The sequence below is a fragment of the Rhinolophus hipposideros genome (genome assembly GCF_964194185.1).
Source record: "Rhinolophus hipposideros genome assembly, chromosome: 16".
NCBI lineage: Eukaryota > Metazoa > Chordata > Mammalia > Chiroptera > Rhinolophidae > Rhinolophus > Rhinolophus hipposideros.
This window is the reverse complement of record NC_138062.1, coordinates 23,195,016-23,211,287: the sequence shown is the minus strand read 5'-3', so window position 1 is coordinate 23,211,287 and position 16,272 is coordinate 23,195,016. Positions and strand designations below refer to the sequence as shown.

Below are 16,272 nucleotides of genomic sequence, written 5' to 3'. Positions count from 1 at the left end.
CTGTAGTGGCCATGGGAACACACCTCTGAGACCTCCAACTGCTGGAGGATTTACTGACCCAGGGCCCCTGCGGCTGCACTGCAATGCTCCCCACACCTCCACAGGCTGCTCCCAGCCAACGACTGGGTGCAGTGGCTCTAGTCCAGCTGACCTGTTCCTCCTCATAGCAGTCTAGGACACTCCCAGCCAACATCACCCCCAATCCTTCATTTGGGGTCAGATTTGCATTGCAGTCTGACAACTCTCCCAGCCTTCTCCACCTTGCTCCTTATTTTCTCTCTCACCAGTATTTCTTCTAGTAAAATCTTTGCACATTTAATCCTATCTTGGCATCCACTCCACTGGGAAGACAGACTAATACACCATACCAATGAATATTCAGCCTTGAAAATATAGCTCTGCTAAATTAAACAAGACAACCGAATTAGCTCCTGCTGGATAAGGGCTTTCCCATTCATCTGAAGTTAAAAATAACCATTTTTTGTATAACGTGATGTCCATATCTATGGCTAGAATTCCTAAATGATCTATATTAACATAATATCATTTTCTTTACTATGACTTTTACAATGTGATTTGAACAATCTCCAAAAATGTATCCATTCGTAAGTGTCCAAAATAAGCTTCCGATCTCTTATACAAAACCCTGGAGACCACGTATTTTGGAATTCAAAACTTCACATTTCAGAAAAGTAATATTACATCTGCCATATTTGACATAACCCAGCAGGTCTGGAGCAGAACTCTATACTCAAATACATTAACATTTCTTCCACAAAACATACAAATATTAACACAAGTGAGATGAAAAAGAGCCCCAAGACAGTTCAGGTATAGGTTTGAGGTCAACAAAGGTTGGGTTGTGCCACCATAGGAATTATTTAAAAAAAAAAAAAATCAGATTAAAAAAATCCATTTTCAGAGCTTTTTGAATTTTTGAGCTGTGGATTAGAAATTGTGGACCCATATACCTGCAATACAGAAAACTATGCAGCCGTATTTAAAAACAAACAAACAAACAAACAAACAAAAAACAGATATGCCTTTGTACTAATCCAGAAAAATAAATGGACATCCCCAGGCCCTGGATGAAGAAAGTACACAGCAAAACAACTTGCAAAGACAGCATTTTATTACACATATATGGATTGAAGAAAGGAAAAGTGGAGACAATCTTCACTTGTCAAGCACCCTCCCCTACTCCTCACCTTTTACTAACCACAACCCTTTGTAATGACTTTATCTCCAGTTAAGAAATGCTGTGGAAATATTGTTTATGAGTATTAACTGTGTGTGATGTGAGAAACTTTTTTTAAGTATGAATTTATTTGTATCATTTATGAGACAGAGACCTAGTGCATCTCTGCAAACTGCCTACATCAATGGCAGGTAACTAGAATGTTTTGCATAAACTGGGGGCTGAGATAGTACACAAAGGATGGAAATTTATTTAGGATATTAAATAAGGCTCTTCTGTTGATGCAAAGTCCCCAGAATATGAATATGAACAGGAGCCTCTACAATAGACTTGAAAGTCCCAGGTATCCCTTCCCACATCCAAGGAGAGGACACAGGCGATAGGAGGTGATTGTTCCCACTGGGAACCTCTCAAGAAACACCCAGTTCTGGACTTCTTGCCTCATCTGCCTCTGCATCCATGTCTTGTCATTCATGAAAGGCTCTTTTCTTTATCAACCACTTAGGGAGCCAAGAGCCAGAGAAGAGGCTGTTCACCTCCCCCCCTCGCCCTTGCTTCCTTCCTAAGCCTTGAATTCTAAATGATAAAGACACAAGCAAAAAAAAGAGGAAGGGTGGGAAGGAAAAGAAACGAAGGGAAAAATATTCTCTCTAGTTACTCAACAGCCCTGAGAGAAATGGTCCACAATGGATAAAAATTAAGGAATCTTAATTAGGAATTAGAAGTTCAAGTCTAATATGGTAATATTCACTTTGCATTTATACATTCAGTATTGACTACTTTTTTCACAGCAACCATGTATTAAAATAACTTCATGATTCAAAACATCTAATATTATAATTATGGGCATAATTCAGAACATATTAGTTATATATGTAAAATGCTATTATTATTCTCTATGAATCACTGTGTGCAAACACTACCTAACACTTTAATAAACATCATTCCATTTGTGCGCTGTTTACTCAGCCTCTAAGTCTAAGGTACGTGGCACTGGAGATACCTCAGTGAACAAAATAGGTGTGAGCCCTACGCCTAAGAAGCAGGAAAACCATTGTGGAGACAGACAGCAAGCAAGTTCATGCACATTTAATGATTTAATTCCACTTGTGGTGAGTGCTATGAAAGAAGTACAGAGTAACTGGTCACATCCTCATATCCTGTTTCCCCGAAAATAAGACCTAGCCAGACCATCCGCTCTAATGCATCTTTTGGAGCAAAAATTCATGTAAGACCCGGTCTTATATTATATAAGACCGGGTATTATATTATATTATATTATATTGTATTATTATTATATTATATCATACCTGGTCTTATATTAAAATAAGACCGAGTCTTACATTAATTTTTGCTCCAAAAGATGCATTAGAGCTGATGGTCCGGCTAGGTCTTATTTTCAGGGAAACACGATAGCAGTTCTCTTAGGTGGATCTCATCCTCAATTATGGATAAAGAGTTGTCACTAATATTTGTAACATTAAGTTATGCTAATTATAATAACATATAGCATCCTGAATAAATAATATTTTTATAATTATAGCTATTAAAATAATGACTTGGGAAATTGTTTTATATCAACCAGTGAATGAGGAAAAGGATGGGAATAAATGTGGAAGAAAGTCTAAATATGTGAGAGAGTATATGGATAATTACTGCCAATGAATTTCACTAGCACTGTTGTTTTCCTCTACTGAGGAAAATTCCTCCATGCAGAGGATTAGACACTTTCAAGACAAGACATCCACCCCACCTCTAGAACAGCAAAATACTAACAGAAGGACAACCTGCAAACAAATACAAGGTTTACATTTTCCAAAGATATGTTCCATATTTTATAAGACATTGTTAATTTCAAACACTTGGTTCCTTTGTGGCCATAAACCACTCAAATAACCTAGAAATCTCAACACCTTGATGTCAATCCACGTCCAAAATTACCTCTTGAACCTAGAAGTAACAAAAAAATCCTAATCAAACTAAGTACCCTGTTTGTTTTCAAAAATATTTCCACTATGCTCAAAAGGCACTAAATGTTAAGAGATGAACATCTTTCATCAAGACGGGCTGCTCTAAACTAGAACTCCCATCAGCATGTACAGCCAGGTTTCAAAGTTGCCATAATCAGGTAATCTTAGATTCTATAAAATGAGAGCCCATGGAAATGGAATGTCCAGATGTAGAAAGGTAGGCATTCCCTAAAAAAACATGTGATAAGTCGTCTCTTGCTTCTCTCCTACCAGGGCCAGTGATTCCAATAACTTGACAAAGATCCTCTGAACTACATACTCCAAATGTCTCTTAGTGAAGAAAAGAACTCCTTCAAATTAGAATTCTAAGTCCATGGGTGTCTCCTGACAGCTCATGATGGAAAAGCTATCAGTTGACTTATTACACAAAATATGCGAGATGTAAGGAATTCAGAGTGGTGCTAATGGGACAGCCAACCTTTGATGGGACCTTAACGTGGCTTCACTTTAATTTTTTGCTGTCACAAAATGCTTATAAAAAATTACGTTCTCAGAAATGGCAAATCCATGGGACTTGTGCTACCCATGCCCTGCTTCACGTCCACTGTAAACCTTCCACCCTCTGTGACAGACCTGGCCTTAGGGGACAGCATAACAGAGAGTTCCAATACCAACTACCCAAAAACTGCAGCAGGCACAAGAGTCAGTCTATTTGCCAGTCCTGCTTTAGACTATCTTACCTGACATTCAAAATGCCATATTCTATGACATCGAATGGATTCCATCATACTTCAGCTGTCGCCATTATTAAGACCAAGGAATAAGGATGGATTGAGAAGAAAAATAAGGCTACAGTCACCATCAAGTCAATTACTGATGTTCACCTTCCTCAGTTTCCATCTGTTTGTAGTACAGATAAAAGATTTCACCAGCCAATCACTGACCTTATGGAGAGCAGGAGCCAAGACTGGTACCAAGAACCCATTGTAAATATAATTTACAAGCTGATTACGAATCAAGGGGTGAGCCACCTAAGAGAGAAACAAGTCGTCATGAAAAAGACAAAGAATTCAACCTTTAGGTCTTCTTAAAATCAAACATTTCTGTGTATATCCCGAATTCAAAAAGGAAATCCAAATTTTGGCCATTTAGTCTATGGTTAAAGAATAATTCAGACTGGAAATCACTGTATAATTTTTTCAGATGGTTTATTCCAGTATAAACAGCTTGGACTTTCAAATTTTAAAGAAATGGTAATTTTAAGTTTCTACTTATAAATAGACAGTAAATATACTGAATATGTATAAGAACTCAACTTAAAATTAACTGGAAAGTATAATTTTTGCCCCATTAATTCCATCTATATCTCATCACGTCTTATGACTAATTAAAAAAAAAAGAATTAATGGTCAAAATGGACAATTAAATACATTTGTTTTGCTAGCAGAAGAATTTTCTCATTTTGAAGGTGCATTTTCTGCTACTTATTTTATTGGGATGAAGGCATTTAGAAAATCTTTTTATAAAAAATAGATCCTTTCAAAAGCAGAAAACATTATCAGAGGTACAACACTGCCTGTATTTGATTTGCAAAATATGTTTAACATGGATAATCCTTAGTAATATCTTTTATAAGTAATATTTTCAATAGTACCCCCAAACAAAAAAAATCTTAAAAAAAACATATGGCCTCAATTTCAAAATATAGTATAAAATATGTCATTTCTCTGTTCCTAACATGCTAGTTAGCTTTACTTCTTTCTTTAAAGAAATAATAAAGTAAACCAATAAAATAAAAAGCAATTTCTAGGGAAGTGAAGCTAGATCTTTAAATTACTAATAATCTTTCTGTGTGTACATTTGGGGAGAAACTAATAGTTCCATCTCTTTTATTTCCACACATTTCAGCAAGAAAATGTTGATAGACTGTAATATTAAAGGAAAAAAATAACTTAAGATGTAATCCACTTATCTTATATATAAATAAAACTTCCTTTGACTTAGCAATAAAAATGAGATGGGAACCAAAGTAATTTACTTGGATTTTCTTCCAGAAGCTATTTCTTTATTTGGTAGATAAACAGATTATAACTAACATTTTTCACCTTACAATCATCATAAAGAAAATTTGATTTCTTAATAAATCCAATATTGAGGTGATGTTTATGCAGTATGGAAATAAAACTTTTTTTGATGAAAACTTACTACATTCTTAAATGTATATAAAATCTGATTTTTATTGAAAACAGTAACAAGAAATCTGAAAGTAAAAATCTAATCAAGATGCCAAATATACTAGAGTTCATTGGCTGTTTTTTTTCCCCGAAGCAGGCCAATTTCAAAGCAAATTTAATTTGTGTTGCTAAGAAGATGCTTAACTTCTTCTAAATTCAATTGGGATAACAATATTCTTTATGTAGTATGCACCATTAAGCAAAATAAAGTGTTTTCCTTTGTAGACTCCCCAAAAGACCTTGAAATAAAAGTGGTGTAATTTGGAGTACTTAGAAGCCTAAAAATATCTATTTAATGAGTCAGACATTGAACTTATTTTTGATGGTTAAGTGGATAATCAAGACAGAATTAACATTTTTTATAAAGAAGATAAAAAAAAAATCTACTTTTTTTTTCTCAAAACTTCCCAGAAACCCAGAAACTAACATTTTTCCTCATTCAAGGACATTCAGTATGCTTCAAGTTGAGCACCAATATTCCATAAACATTTATAGAAATAAAAAAGGGAACGTGTATCAACTATCCTTTACATGCTTGTACTCTGCATGGACCATATGATGGGTCCCTCTGTTGTGTTCCAGTACCTGGATGACGGCGTTGCAGAACTCCAGGGAGTTCATGAACTGCACTAGAGTGGGGAGAAGTAGCCAGTCGTCCTTCAGAAGGCAGTGCCACTCCTCGCCTTTCTCTTCCAGCTTTGTAGGCAGGGAAGAGTAGAGACCACTGAGCCCGGTTGCGAGTACCTGAGTTCAAAAATAAAAATGTAATAAACTCCTTTCCAAAGTTCTTAACCTGCAGCTAACAGCTCCCAGTTGAGTCCAATGCCGCTGGTCCAAAGGCTGCACTTGAAGTAGCTAGGTATTAAAATTATTAGAGGATGTCTGCTAGCTGGGAAGGATTCAACAGGTGGAGATGGTGGAGAAGGACAACTCCAGCAGAGGCAGCAGCAGCACCCCGGGTACCTGGCTAACACATGCACGTTGGTATGGGTTGCTTTTCTCTTATGTAGCTGGCATATGCTGGGCTTGCGTCGGCGGAGTGAGGGAGAAACGTGCAAAGATAAAGAAGACCTGATTCCTGCCCCCAAGGTGTTCAGGAGAGGGGCACACTCATAACCAATGCATTACAGTCAATACGCTGAGTGCAAGTACAGAGAAGGCACACACCCCAGTTGATGGGAGGAAGTCCTAGACCAAGGCGGTCCAGGGCAGATCTCACAGGAAAGAACCATCAGTAGCTTTAGGAGAAAGATTCTTGCAGACACATTAAAGGTCATGACTGACACACATGTGCACAGTTTAGAAAGCTTCTTTCCCCCCCAAATCAATACATGACGTTTATTGCATCTTTAAAACATCACAAACAAGTCTGAGGAATCATTTGACATCTTTGTGTTTCTATCGTTGGATAACGTAGATCTTATTCATCAGTCTGTGAACTGTTCCTTTTTCAGAAACATAGATACCATTCAGAAATGTTCTGATATCCTTGTTTTTTTAACTGTGGTGGCTTGTTGAATCAAAGCAGCTGAATTTGATACAAGTTCAGTATCATTTCCTTTAAGAATTAACTCATCTTTCTAGGCTTGAGATACTGAACACCTACCTCATCTGAACCCTGTGGATGTATTTTTCACCCAAGAAATTTCGGATTTCAACAAGAGAACCATTCTCCTGCTAACAACGGTGACGGGAAGTGAGCACACACAGACCTCATCTTGTAACGGAAGCCCAGGGTGCCACACCCTTGACCGTGTTCTGTATGTGACTACAGACAGCGCAAACAGGAGCCAGTTCCTTTCTATCTCCCCGCCATTTGCCAACCCGGAGCCTCTTCTTTTTCTTTCCGAGGAGTTCTACATGGATGTGATTGAAGTCCCTCTGCAGGGTGCCCGTGCCTCCCTTCGGAGTGATGTCCACATTTTCTGGAATGTCCACCATCTCACTGCTGACAACGGTCTTCATCCTCGCAGTAGATGCAGCAAAGAGCTCGACAGTACTTTGATCCTCACAAGTCACAGCTAGAAGAACTGGTGGTCATGGGTCACTTAGAAGTGATGGCAATAATTCAAACAGAGCTAAAGTGGGTCTAAACTGAAGCATCAGCAGTAGTAAAAGGAAGGAGGAAATAAATTTGAGATTCATGTGTAAGGTGGATGTGAGGGTGATCTAACTATGACATCTGTCCATCCAGTATTAATCCAAAGTCCCTAGGGTTTACTTCCTCCCTCGGTAAACGCTCTGTTCCTAAAATGAAACTGACAGCGTTTAGGCTTAGTAAGGGAGGCTGAATGAGAACTCAAACTGTCAAGTTCTCCAGCTTGGTGGAACACACTTGTGCTGAGTGCCTGTGGATTTGATCATGTGGAATAGAAGTCCAGGGGAAACAATGAGTTTCCCAGTACTGGAGGTCTCCCAGCTGGGAAGTGATGCCAGCCAAACAGCAGATACTGATCGGGCAGAGGTGCAAAGGGCGGACAGGAATGGCACAGAACTGTGAAGTATTCGTTGATCTCAAAGTCCAATAAGAGCTGAACAGGCAATTATCATAGTGTATCAAACGCTCAGAATACATAATAGGAAATATATTATGCTGTGGATAGATAAAGGCCCTTAACCCAGACTTGGGGAGTATGGGGGGTTGTGGCAGGAAATGTCCTCGGAAGGGATACCCAAGCCGTTAAAGAATAAATAATAGCCAGAAAGAGAGTGTCGGAAGGAAGAATATTCTAAGCAGAGGATGTACAAAAGCTCAAAGGAGAAAGAAAAGATGGCACCTTCCAGGACCTGAGTGCAGGATTATTGGGGTGTGGAATTAGAGGTGGACGGAGTCTGACAAGGTAAGCAGGAGTCAGATCCTGCAGGGTTTTGTAGAGCAGGAGAAAGAGCTTGAGGGACATTCCAATGGAGAGGCCAGTAGGCAGCTGTGTGGGGCTAATGCTTAGAGAGGGATCCGGGATAGAGAGAGAGATCTGGAACCATCCATATGTAGATGGTACCTCAAGCTGTACAGGCCAGAGGGAGAAGGCAAGGGAGGTTTACACAGATGAGATACGACAAAATAACCCATAGTTTCTGGCCTCAGAAACAGAAAGTCAGAACGAGGCGTGGGTCCAGGTATGTTGAACTTGGAAAAATTATCTATAAACTCATTGTTGCCTCTCCTGTTTCCCTGTTGTGCTCTCACAGCACCCTCTGGATTTGTGGAGCAACTGTCATTCTTCCAGTTATTCGTTTATCGGCTGTCTTCCCCATCTCACCTGGTCTGACTTGTTCAGTCCAATTCACAGTGGAGGTGTGGATGATTTGTCTAATGTGGAATGCTGAGTATCAGATGCTAGCAGTACTTCCCTTGAGTAACACATCCAGCTCGACAATAAATAACGTACAGCCCTGGTCTGCGAAATGGGAACCAGGAGGTCTTAGCACAGGGAAAACAGAAGACACCAATGGGAAGGAGGGGTGGGGATAATACGGGATAGGAATGGGAAGGGCAGTGAGAGACAAAGATGAACCATTTCAATATCAGAGAAATTAAGATTATAGATATTTCTCTGTTCTGTTTCCTAGTGACCTTAATTCACTCATTCACTCACTCACTCATTAAAGAAGAATTACTGAGCACCTTTCAGGCCAGGTAATATGGTAACTACAGGAAATACAACAGTAAACAACATAGTGCATTTCTCTGTTTTTCAAAATCAAGGCATCTGTGGTCCCAAAGGAGAATGTCCCCTATTTAAAGTACTTAATTCCTTGTCAACATACCCAAACAAATCACTTTAATTCCAGTTTTGAATGTGACCCCAATGAATTGCCTGTAATAAATTAGAAACCTCTGCCAAGAGAGAACAGAGACCCAAAGTTCTCCTTCAAGGGAAATCTAACCTTGATACCACATTTTTAAAATCAATTACATTGGCTAACTCATGCTAAATTAACCACAGAACAAAGGCCTTAATTCTGCATACTCCCAGTTCCTTAACTGCTTTGAGGCTTTGAAGATGAATTCATAAAGACAGGCTTAATTTGTCTGACTAAAAAGCTGGGAATAACTATTTAGTATATCAATATAATTACAGCAACATTAATCTTCAATTTACATACATCAGTGACAGTAATTAAAAATAACACATACCTAATATTCACTTTTTTAAAAGAGTATTTTGAAAAAGGCATGGCTGAGATGCAAACAGAAGCCTGCCTGTACAAGACAATGCAGTTGTGATAACCAAACATGGAGACCGGTCGTGTTCTTGCCACTGAAAGTGGAGCTCGAGAATGTCTCTGCTAATCTCTTTAGGCAAAGAAACACGGAAGAAAATATTCTGCAGAGTAAAGAGAATTGCATAGTCTTAAGAACAAGATTCCAAATCTTTACTGCTAAATATTTTTACCCTCCTGGAGTCTAAGACTTTGCTTAGAGTTCAGATTCATTCACCCAATCCACTTATATTTCTAGAGCATGGACTATGGGTCAGGTACTATGTGAGGCTGGTGCTGGGGAAAGAGCAAAGAACAAATCAGACCAGGTAGGATGGAGAAGACAGATGATAAAGTAATAAGTGCAAGAACGACGATTACTACCCAAAAAGACAGAGCTGTGCGAACAGAACAAGGGAAAACGAGAGACAACAACAGGTTTGTAGATCATTTTTCCAAGAGTTTAATGGCACAATCGATTTACTTTTAAATTTTATTTTATTTTTTTAACAACATGAACAGGTTTTATTTATCACTGTGAAGAGTCTGACTTTTAAACAGATTCTTGGACTGGGGGCTCATACCCATCAGCTTGTTCAACTTTAGCACCTGTCTCATCCCCCGTAGCTTTTTCAGAGCTGCTACCTTCACTATGAAGCTCCATGAGTTTTTCCAATTCAAACTTGGGCTTCCTCAGCATTTTGACTTTTCTAACAAAGACATCATGAAGCAGATACATAGACTGGCATAGAGGTCTTTCCCAATGCTCTCTGGAATCAATTTATTGACCACTGCTTTCAAGTTGTTTGTCTGCACCTCTCGAGTCATGATTTCCACCATCTTCTTCCAGATTTGGCGGACCTGTTGATGCTGAGCATAACAAGTCTTCTCAATCTGATTGTTACATTTTTTAGTGAAACCAACACAGAACAGACGAAGCAAGTAACCATCAGCAGTCTTGACATCAACATGAGCTCCAGTCATGGTCGGCCATTTTTTGACCATGGAACACATTTTGTCACAGGTAAAATCCATGCCATGGAAATCAGTCAGGTAATTTCTGCCCAGAATATCCTCAGTAATTAACTTGAATTTTCTAAATGCAATTTCATCATTCTGCAGATCAGCTAGGCTCACTTCAAAGACACGACCCTTGAGACCATCAGATGAGATGTTGGTTCTTTGAGTTCTCGTGACTAGTGTTTTCCCAATATTTCTTATATTGGGAAACATAGCTGGTGCTTTCACCTCATACAAATCTTTCTTAGAAAATGGGTCAGCCACTTTTTTCTTGGCTCCCTTCTTGCCACCATTTGTGAGGCGTTTATTCTTGCCATAGTGCTGCTCAGAGAGCCAAAAGGCTAAATTTCATTTTTAACTTAAAAATTTAAAAATACATAGACATTCAACAGTGTGTTAAAAAATAAAATGCTGATCTGCTTTTTTAAATTTTTTATTGATCCTGAACACACAAAAGTAATTACAAAACATTATATGCATTCCCAACATGTTAAGTATTAACCCAGTAGTTTTAATTTATCTTCTCTCGAAAATTTCCTTACAAGAAACTAATCACCATCTAAAACTACAAGGATAACAACAAATAATTTAAAAAGCAAAACACTTCCCTGATAGCACCATAACGTGGTAGTTGTTAAAACCATGATTTTAGTACCAGACTACCATGGTTTTAAACCTGACTCTGCCATTTACAGGCACTTATTAAGTGTTCAAGAGTTCAGTTTCTTCTGAGTTGCTACAAGGATGAAAGAATATAATGCAAGTAAAGAGATGACCATCATGGTTTTTAGCAAGGTTTCCAATGGAGGGAAGAAAGATGGCATGCACAGAGCACTGAACACGCCAGGGAAGATCTATCTTTAACCGGAAATGTCTGATAGTACCCAGTTAATTTTAGCAAAAACAAAAAAAAATTTAGCAGATGGCTTTAGTCTGAAGCTAGCAGCAGAACACCTGCTGGGAACCATTTGATACACCTTGCCAAAATAAAAAGCCTCATAAATTTTACATATGGGATAAATAACTTTCTACCTGGGGCTGTGTATCTAAAGGTTGCTTATTTCAATTTGCATTTCCTAATTTACGTATATGCTGTTTTCTACTTCTGCCAATATGTAACATGTGACAAGGGCTTAATCATCAATGTTTGGTTTAAAAAAAACCTATAGTCCACAACCATTTGTTGGCACTAATATGTTCCTTACAGTATCCTCATTCTCCGTCTTTTCTTGGAAAGGCACATCTTGAGATAAGAGGCAGTGGAACCAGTGAACTCTTCCTATCAACTACAACAACAAAAGTTTCCAAAAGTGGTCCAGTTTCATGAAAGAGTCATTACTCTTCCCAATGCCTGACATTAACACACTTTGACAATGAGACTAATTAGAGAAAGATTTTTGTCAATTGTGATCTTTAGCCAGATGATTAATAGAGTACGATTTTACGTTCAACATAAAGAGCCCCTTTTTTAAAAATTACGTTGTCAGATGTAATTATAGGAAACTGAGTACAAATGAGATTATGGGATCTATTCCGAGGGGGCAACTTAACACAATGAAACTCTATGTCCCATTCTAGCAAATAAGGTCAGCTAGTGATGGTGGTTTTTCCTCCAATTTTAACAAATCGTACAGTGCTTTAAAACATGTTTTTATAAAAGCAACAATTACTCAGTGAAATCTGCTTATAATATACTAAGTGGAAATCTAAACATTAAAAACATGCTCCATTCAAGTCCTAATAAATTTAAATGTTTAAGTCTGAGATATTCCAAACACATAAAACGTAACAGAATAGAAACCATGCCCAAGATTTAACAGATTTTAATATTTGGCCATAATTTCTTCAGGGCACTCTTTATTTTTTCAAAAAATAAAACATAATAAATAGAGCTAAACCCTATACCAATTCCATTACCATCGCTTCTCCTTCCTTCACCCCCAAAAATAACGATAGTCTTGAACTTAGTCCATATTATTCCTATACTTGTTTTGTATTTTTACTGTATTTAGATGTATCCAAAAAACAGCACACACTAGGATTTTGTGTCTTAAAACTTTACGTAAATTTTATGTAAATACTAACATACTATATGCAACCTTTCGCTATTTAGTTTTTTAACTTAACGTGTTTTTAGACTTACAGGCATTCACACATATAGATAGATACGAGTATAGTCACATGCTAATATATATGATTCATTCATTGCCAGTGCTGAGTAGTGTTCTACTGATATAGAACAAATCAGTTTATCTTTCCCTTAATATAGTTCTGTTTTTCTCTTCCTCAAATCACTAATCTATTGAATATCTTTGTGCATGTATCCTTGCAAATATGTGCCAGATTTCCCCAGGGCAGGTACCTAGAAGTAAACATGCAGGATCACGTGGTATGCGAATATTCTATTTTATTAAATATTACCACATTGCCTTCCTGCATTACTGTACCAATTTATATTCTCAAGAGTTCCTGTTTCTCCACACCCTTGACAACTCTTGGTATTGTCAGATGTTTAATGGTTAGCCACTCTGATAAGCATTATCTGGTACTCCTTGTGGGCTGATTCGCATTTCTGATGCCAGGGAAGGTGAGCATACTTTCATATGTCTGTTGGCTTTGGGTGTCTTCTGGGAGTTGTCTGATCAAATCCTTTGCCCATTTTTTTCTCAAGAGTTGTTTCATCATTTTCTTTTAATTTGTAGCATTACAAATATTTTTGTGTATTTTGAGTACCAAACATTTGTAGTTATTTATGTGTATTGCACAGATCTCCCAATCTGTGTTTTTTTTGTCCTTAATTCCAGTTTTTTCTTTATGGTTGTGCTTTACAGGAAATCTAGATATTATGTTATTTATGTACAAGGTAGTGGTCAAGCACCCGGGTCCTTGAGTCAGACTGCCCGGGTTCAAATCCTGACCCTGTCTCTTACTAGCCATGTTCACAGCTTTGGCGGGCCATAGAGCATTAGTCCGCCTACCATAATTGCTATATCCAGTTTGGAGCATTCCTGAAGAAATCTGAGCACTAACACAGCAAAATCAGAATTCTTTTAGGAATTTAATCTGATAGTGTAAGACGGGTGAGTGTGGGAGACACTGAGGAAGTAAGGGAGACACACAGGGTGTAGAAACAAGTGTGTGAGGAATGAGAATGAAAATGGGAGCTGGATAGGAGCAACGTCGTGGAGGTAGAAGCTTATTTGGAAATAAACATTTTTTTTTGAGGGAGCTCAGAGAAAGGGAAACTTGATACGTTGGCACAGATGAATGGAATCAGTTCTTCACTTTCCATCTGACTATCAATCTTTGTACAATTTTTTATTCCATTGGCCAGAACACAGAAGAAAAGAGATAACTGGTACTCTTAATTTTTTAACTGAAATTCTATTTTTCAAAATATTTTGCTGATTTTTTTTGCCCTGAAATAAATATTCACCAGACACTAGGTAACCCTGGTTTATTAGTAAAAATAGAAATTCAGTAGTATAAAGGAGATGACTGCTTTTGAACCTCAAAGCAACATACAGTATGTTATTCACTAGGGTTGCTATTAGCATTTTGAGCAGGTCTTTACTGTTCACTCCACAAACTACTGGATATTAAGCGTTCCTGGCCTCTGCACACTAAGTGCCTGTTGATCTCTCACCTTGGCCACCCCATGTCCCTATGGCAACCAAACACACCCCACATACATTTCTAAATGTCCTCTAAGTGCCCTCACCCTGGTCAAGAAATACCCATGTAGTGTTAATTAACAATGAATCTTGTGGCAACTTGTGGCAACTTGCCTGGCTTGTTCCAGAAAAACTCACTAATGGTCTAAAACACTATTCCAGCAGAATCAGGCATATTTAAGGCAATATAGTTTATAAAAAAATATAATGAGATGAGTGGTAAAAAGACCAGACAATGGAAAAAAGCTAGAACTATTCACTCACGTAGGAAAATAAAAATAGCTGTTGCCCAACATAACTGAAAAACCAGAAGAAGATATAAATCTGTCATCTAAATCCCCCTTCCAATCAATCAATCAATCAATGCCCCTTCCAAAGACAACACTAACTCCAAAAAAATAACCCGAGCCCTACGGCATCTTAAGAGTCCCAGACAGCTCCCATTATTTTCTGGGCTACTCCAACATCTGCAAAGGATCTTACCCTTTCTTTCTCACCATACCAATGATTAAGAAACTATATAGAGTAGAGTATTTCTTGCTGCCTCAAACTGTAAATATGTATTTATTTTTTAAAATAAAATCAGTATCTACAATTTTTTTTGTATCTATAATTATGGTCATTATTTTGCTGAGAAACAAATTAATTTGTATAACCAGCTGTGAAGGGTCTCTTCATGTGCCATGATTCGTTGGTGCAAAATCAACCTGAAAAGCTGCAAATACAGAAAGTGCAGGCCTTACCGATCGCTCAGGATATGCTCTTGGGAAAACCTAAAATAGTTTGTAACTCAACAGAAATGAACCAAGACGTGGTAACACATACAGTTTCCTCTGTTGCCTTATTTTGAGCTGACACTGCTCAGCCAAATAGCATCTCAACTTAGGATTGCCCTGCTCCCTCCAAAAGATTTCCTCTAAACATCTTTCCATAGAAGGTGTCAAATACAAGTTGCTGGAAAGGAAGAAAACGGTGTTTATCATTAGCATAAGAGAGGAAAAGAGGAGTGCAGGGAAACATGCAGTGGGAGGGACTTACTGGGCAGAAGTAGGTGTTGTCCACAATGTGATGGGCCACCATGCTGTTCTCGGCAGAGAGGGACATGATGAAAAGCAGAGCATCCCGGGCCTGCTGACCTACTGTCCCCTCTCGGTGAATGAAAGGAATCAGAAGGGAGAAGATGAGGAAATTGGCCGCCCCTTGGTCCTCACTCGTGTGGAAGAAGAGTTCCAGAATGGATGGATCTTTGGCAAGGATGGAACAGAGCTGATTGAGCAGGACAACCAGCTTCCCCTCCACAGCCGGGGTGGTTGTCCCTGAGCAAGAGCTCAGCAGCATCATCAAGGGCTTCAGAATGGGCTTGTGGTGCAGCAGAGGCTGATGAGACTGCGTGACCAGCATCTCGTACATCTTTAGCTGCTCGATTTTAGTATCGTCCGTAAATTCCCGTCTCAAGCTCCAAAGGAAGAGTTTCTCCATGATGTTCTCAGAGACCACAAATTCCAGAATCGGCCCCATGGCGGCATCCTTGGCTTGCTCTTCAATCAACAGGAAGAGCATGTGTTCTACGTAATTCTGCACAGCACTGGCCTCATCTGGAGGGATGGATCCATATTTTGCCTGGGTGTTCTTCAAGGGGTCGTGCTTCTCTAAGATCTTTACAACCTGCAACCAAATCAAACACCTGTTTATCGTAATGACAAAAACACATCACCGACTGTACCAAATCTTCACAGAAAATGCAAGAGCCATGGCCCACGATGAGGTATATGTGAGCATTGTTTCTCTCTCTCTCTCTCTCTCTCTCTCTCTCTCTCATAAAATAAAGGGGTTAAACTATAGAAAGAAGATGTTTAAAGATGCTCATTTATAATAGTTATAAATTTGGGCAACCTGTCAAAGAAAGTAGTATGGTTATGGAAATTAAGCTACATGCATTCCTGGGTCAATCATCCCAAAGACTACTGAGCGAA

The 16,272-nt window shown here is 38.5% G+C and overlaps 1 protein-coding gene across 2 annotated transcripts in view; it reads right to left on the bottom strand.

The window, feature by feature from the left end:
* Positions 1–16,272, bottom strand: part of FHIP1A (FHF complex subunit HOOK interacting protein 1A) — a 198,158-nt gene that overhangs the window by 58,147 nt on the left and 123,739 nt on the right. For both annotated transcript variants that reach the window (XM_081076751.1, XM_081076752.1), the window contains exons 4-6: positions 15,338–15,964; positions 5,988–6,146; positions 4,113–4,199 (exon numbers count right to left, since the gene is read on the bottom strand). In XM_081076751.1, the coding sequence (XP_080932877.1) occupies positions 4,113–4,199; positions 5,988–6,146; positions 15,338–15,964 (873 nt within the window). The remainder of the gene's footprint in view (positions 1–4,112; positions 4,200–5,987; positions 6,147–15,337; positions 15,965–16,272) is intronic.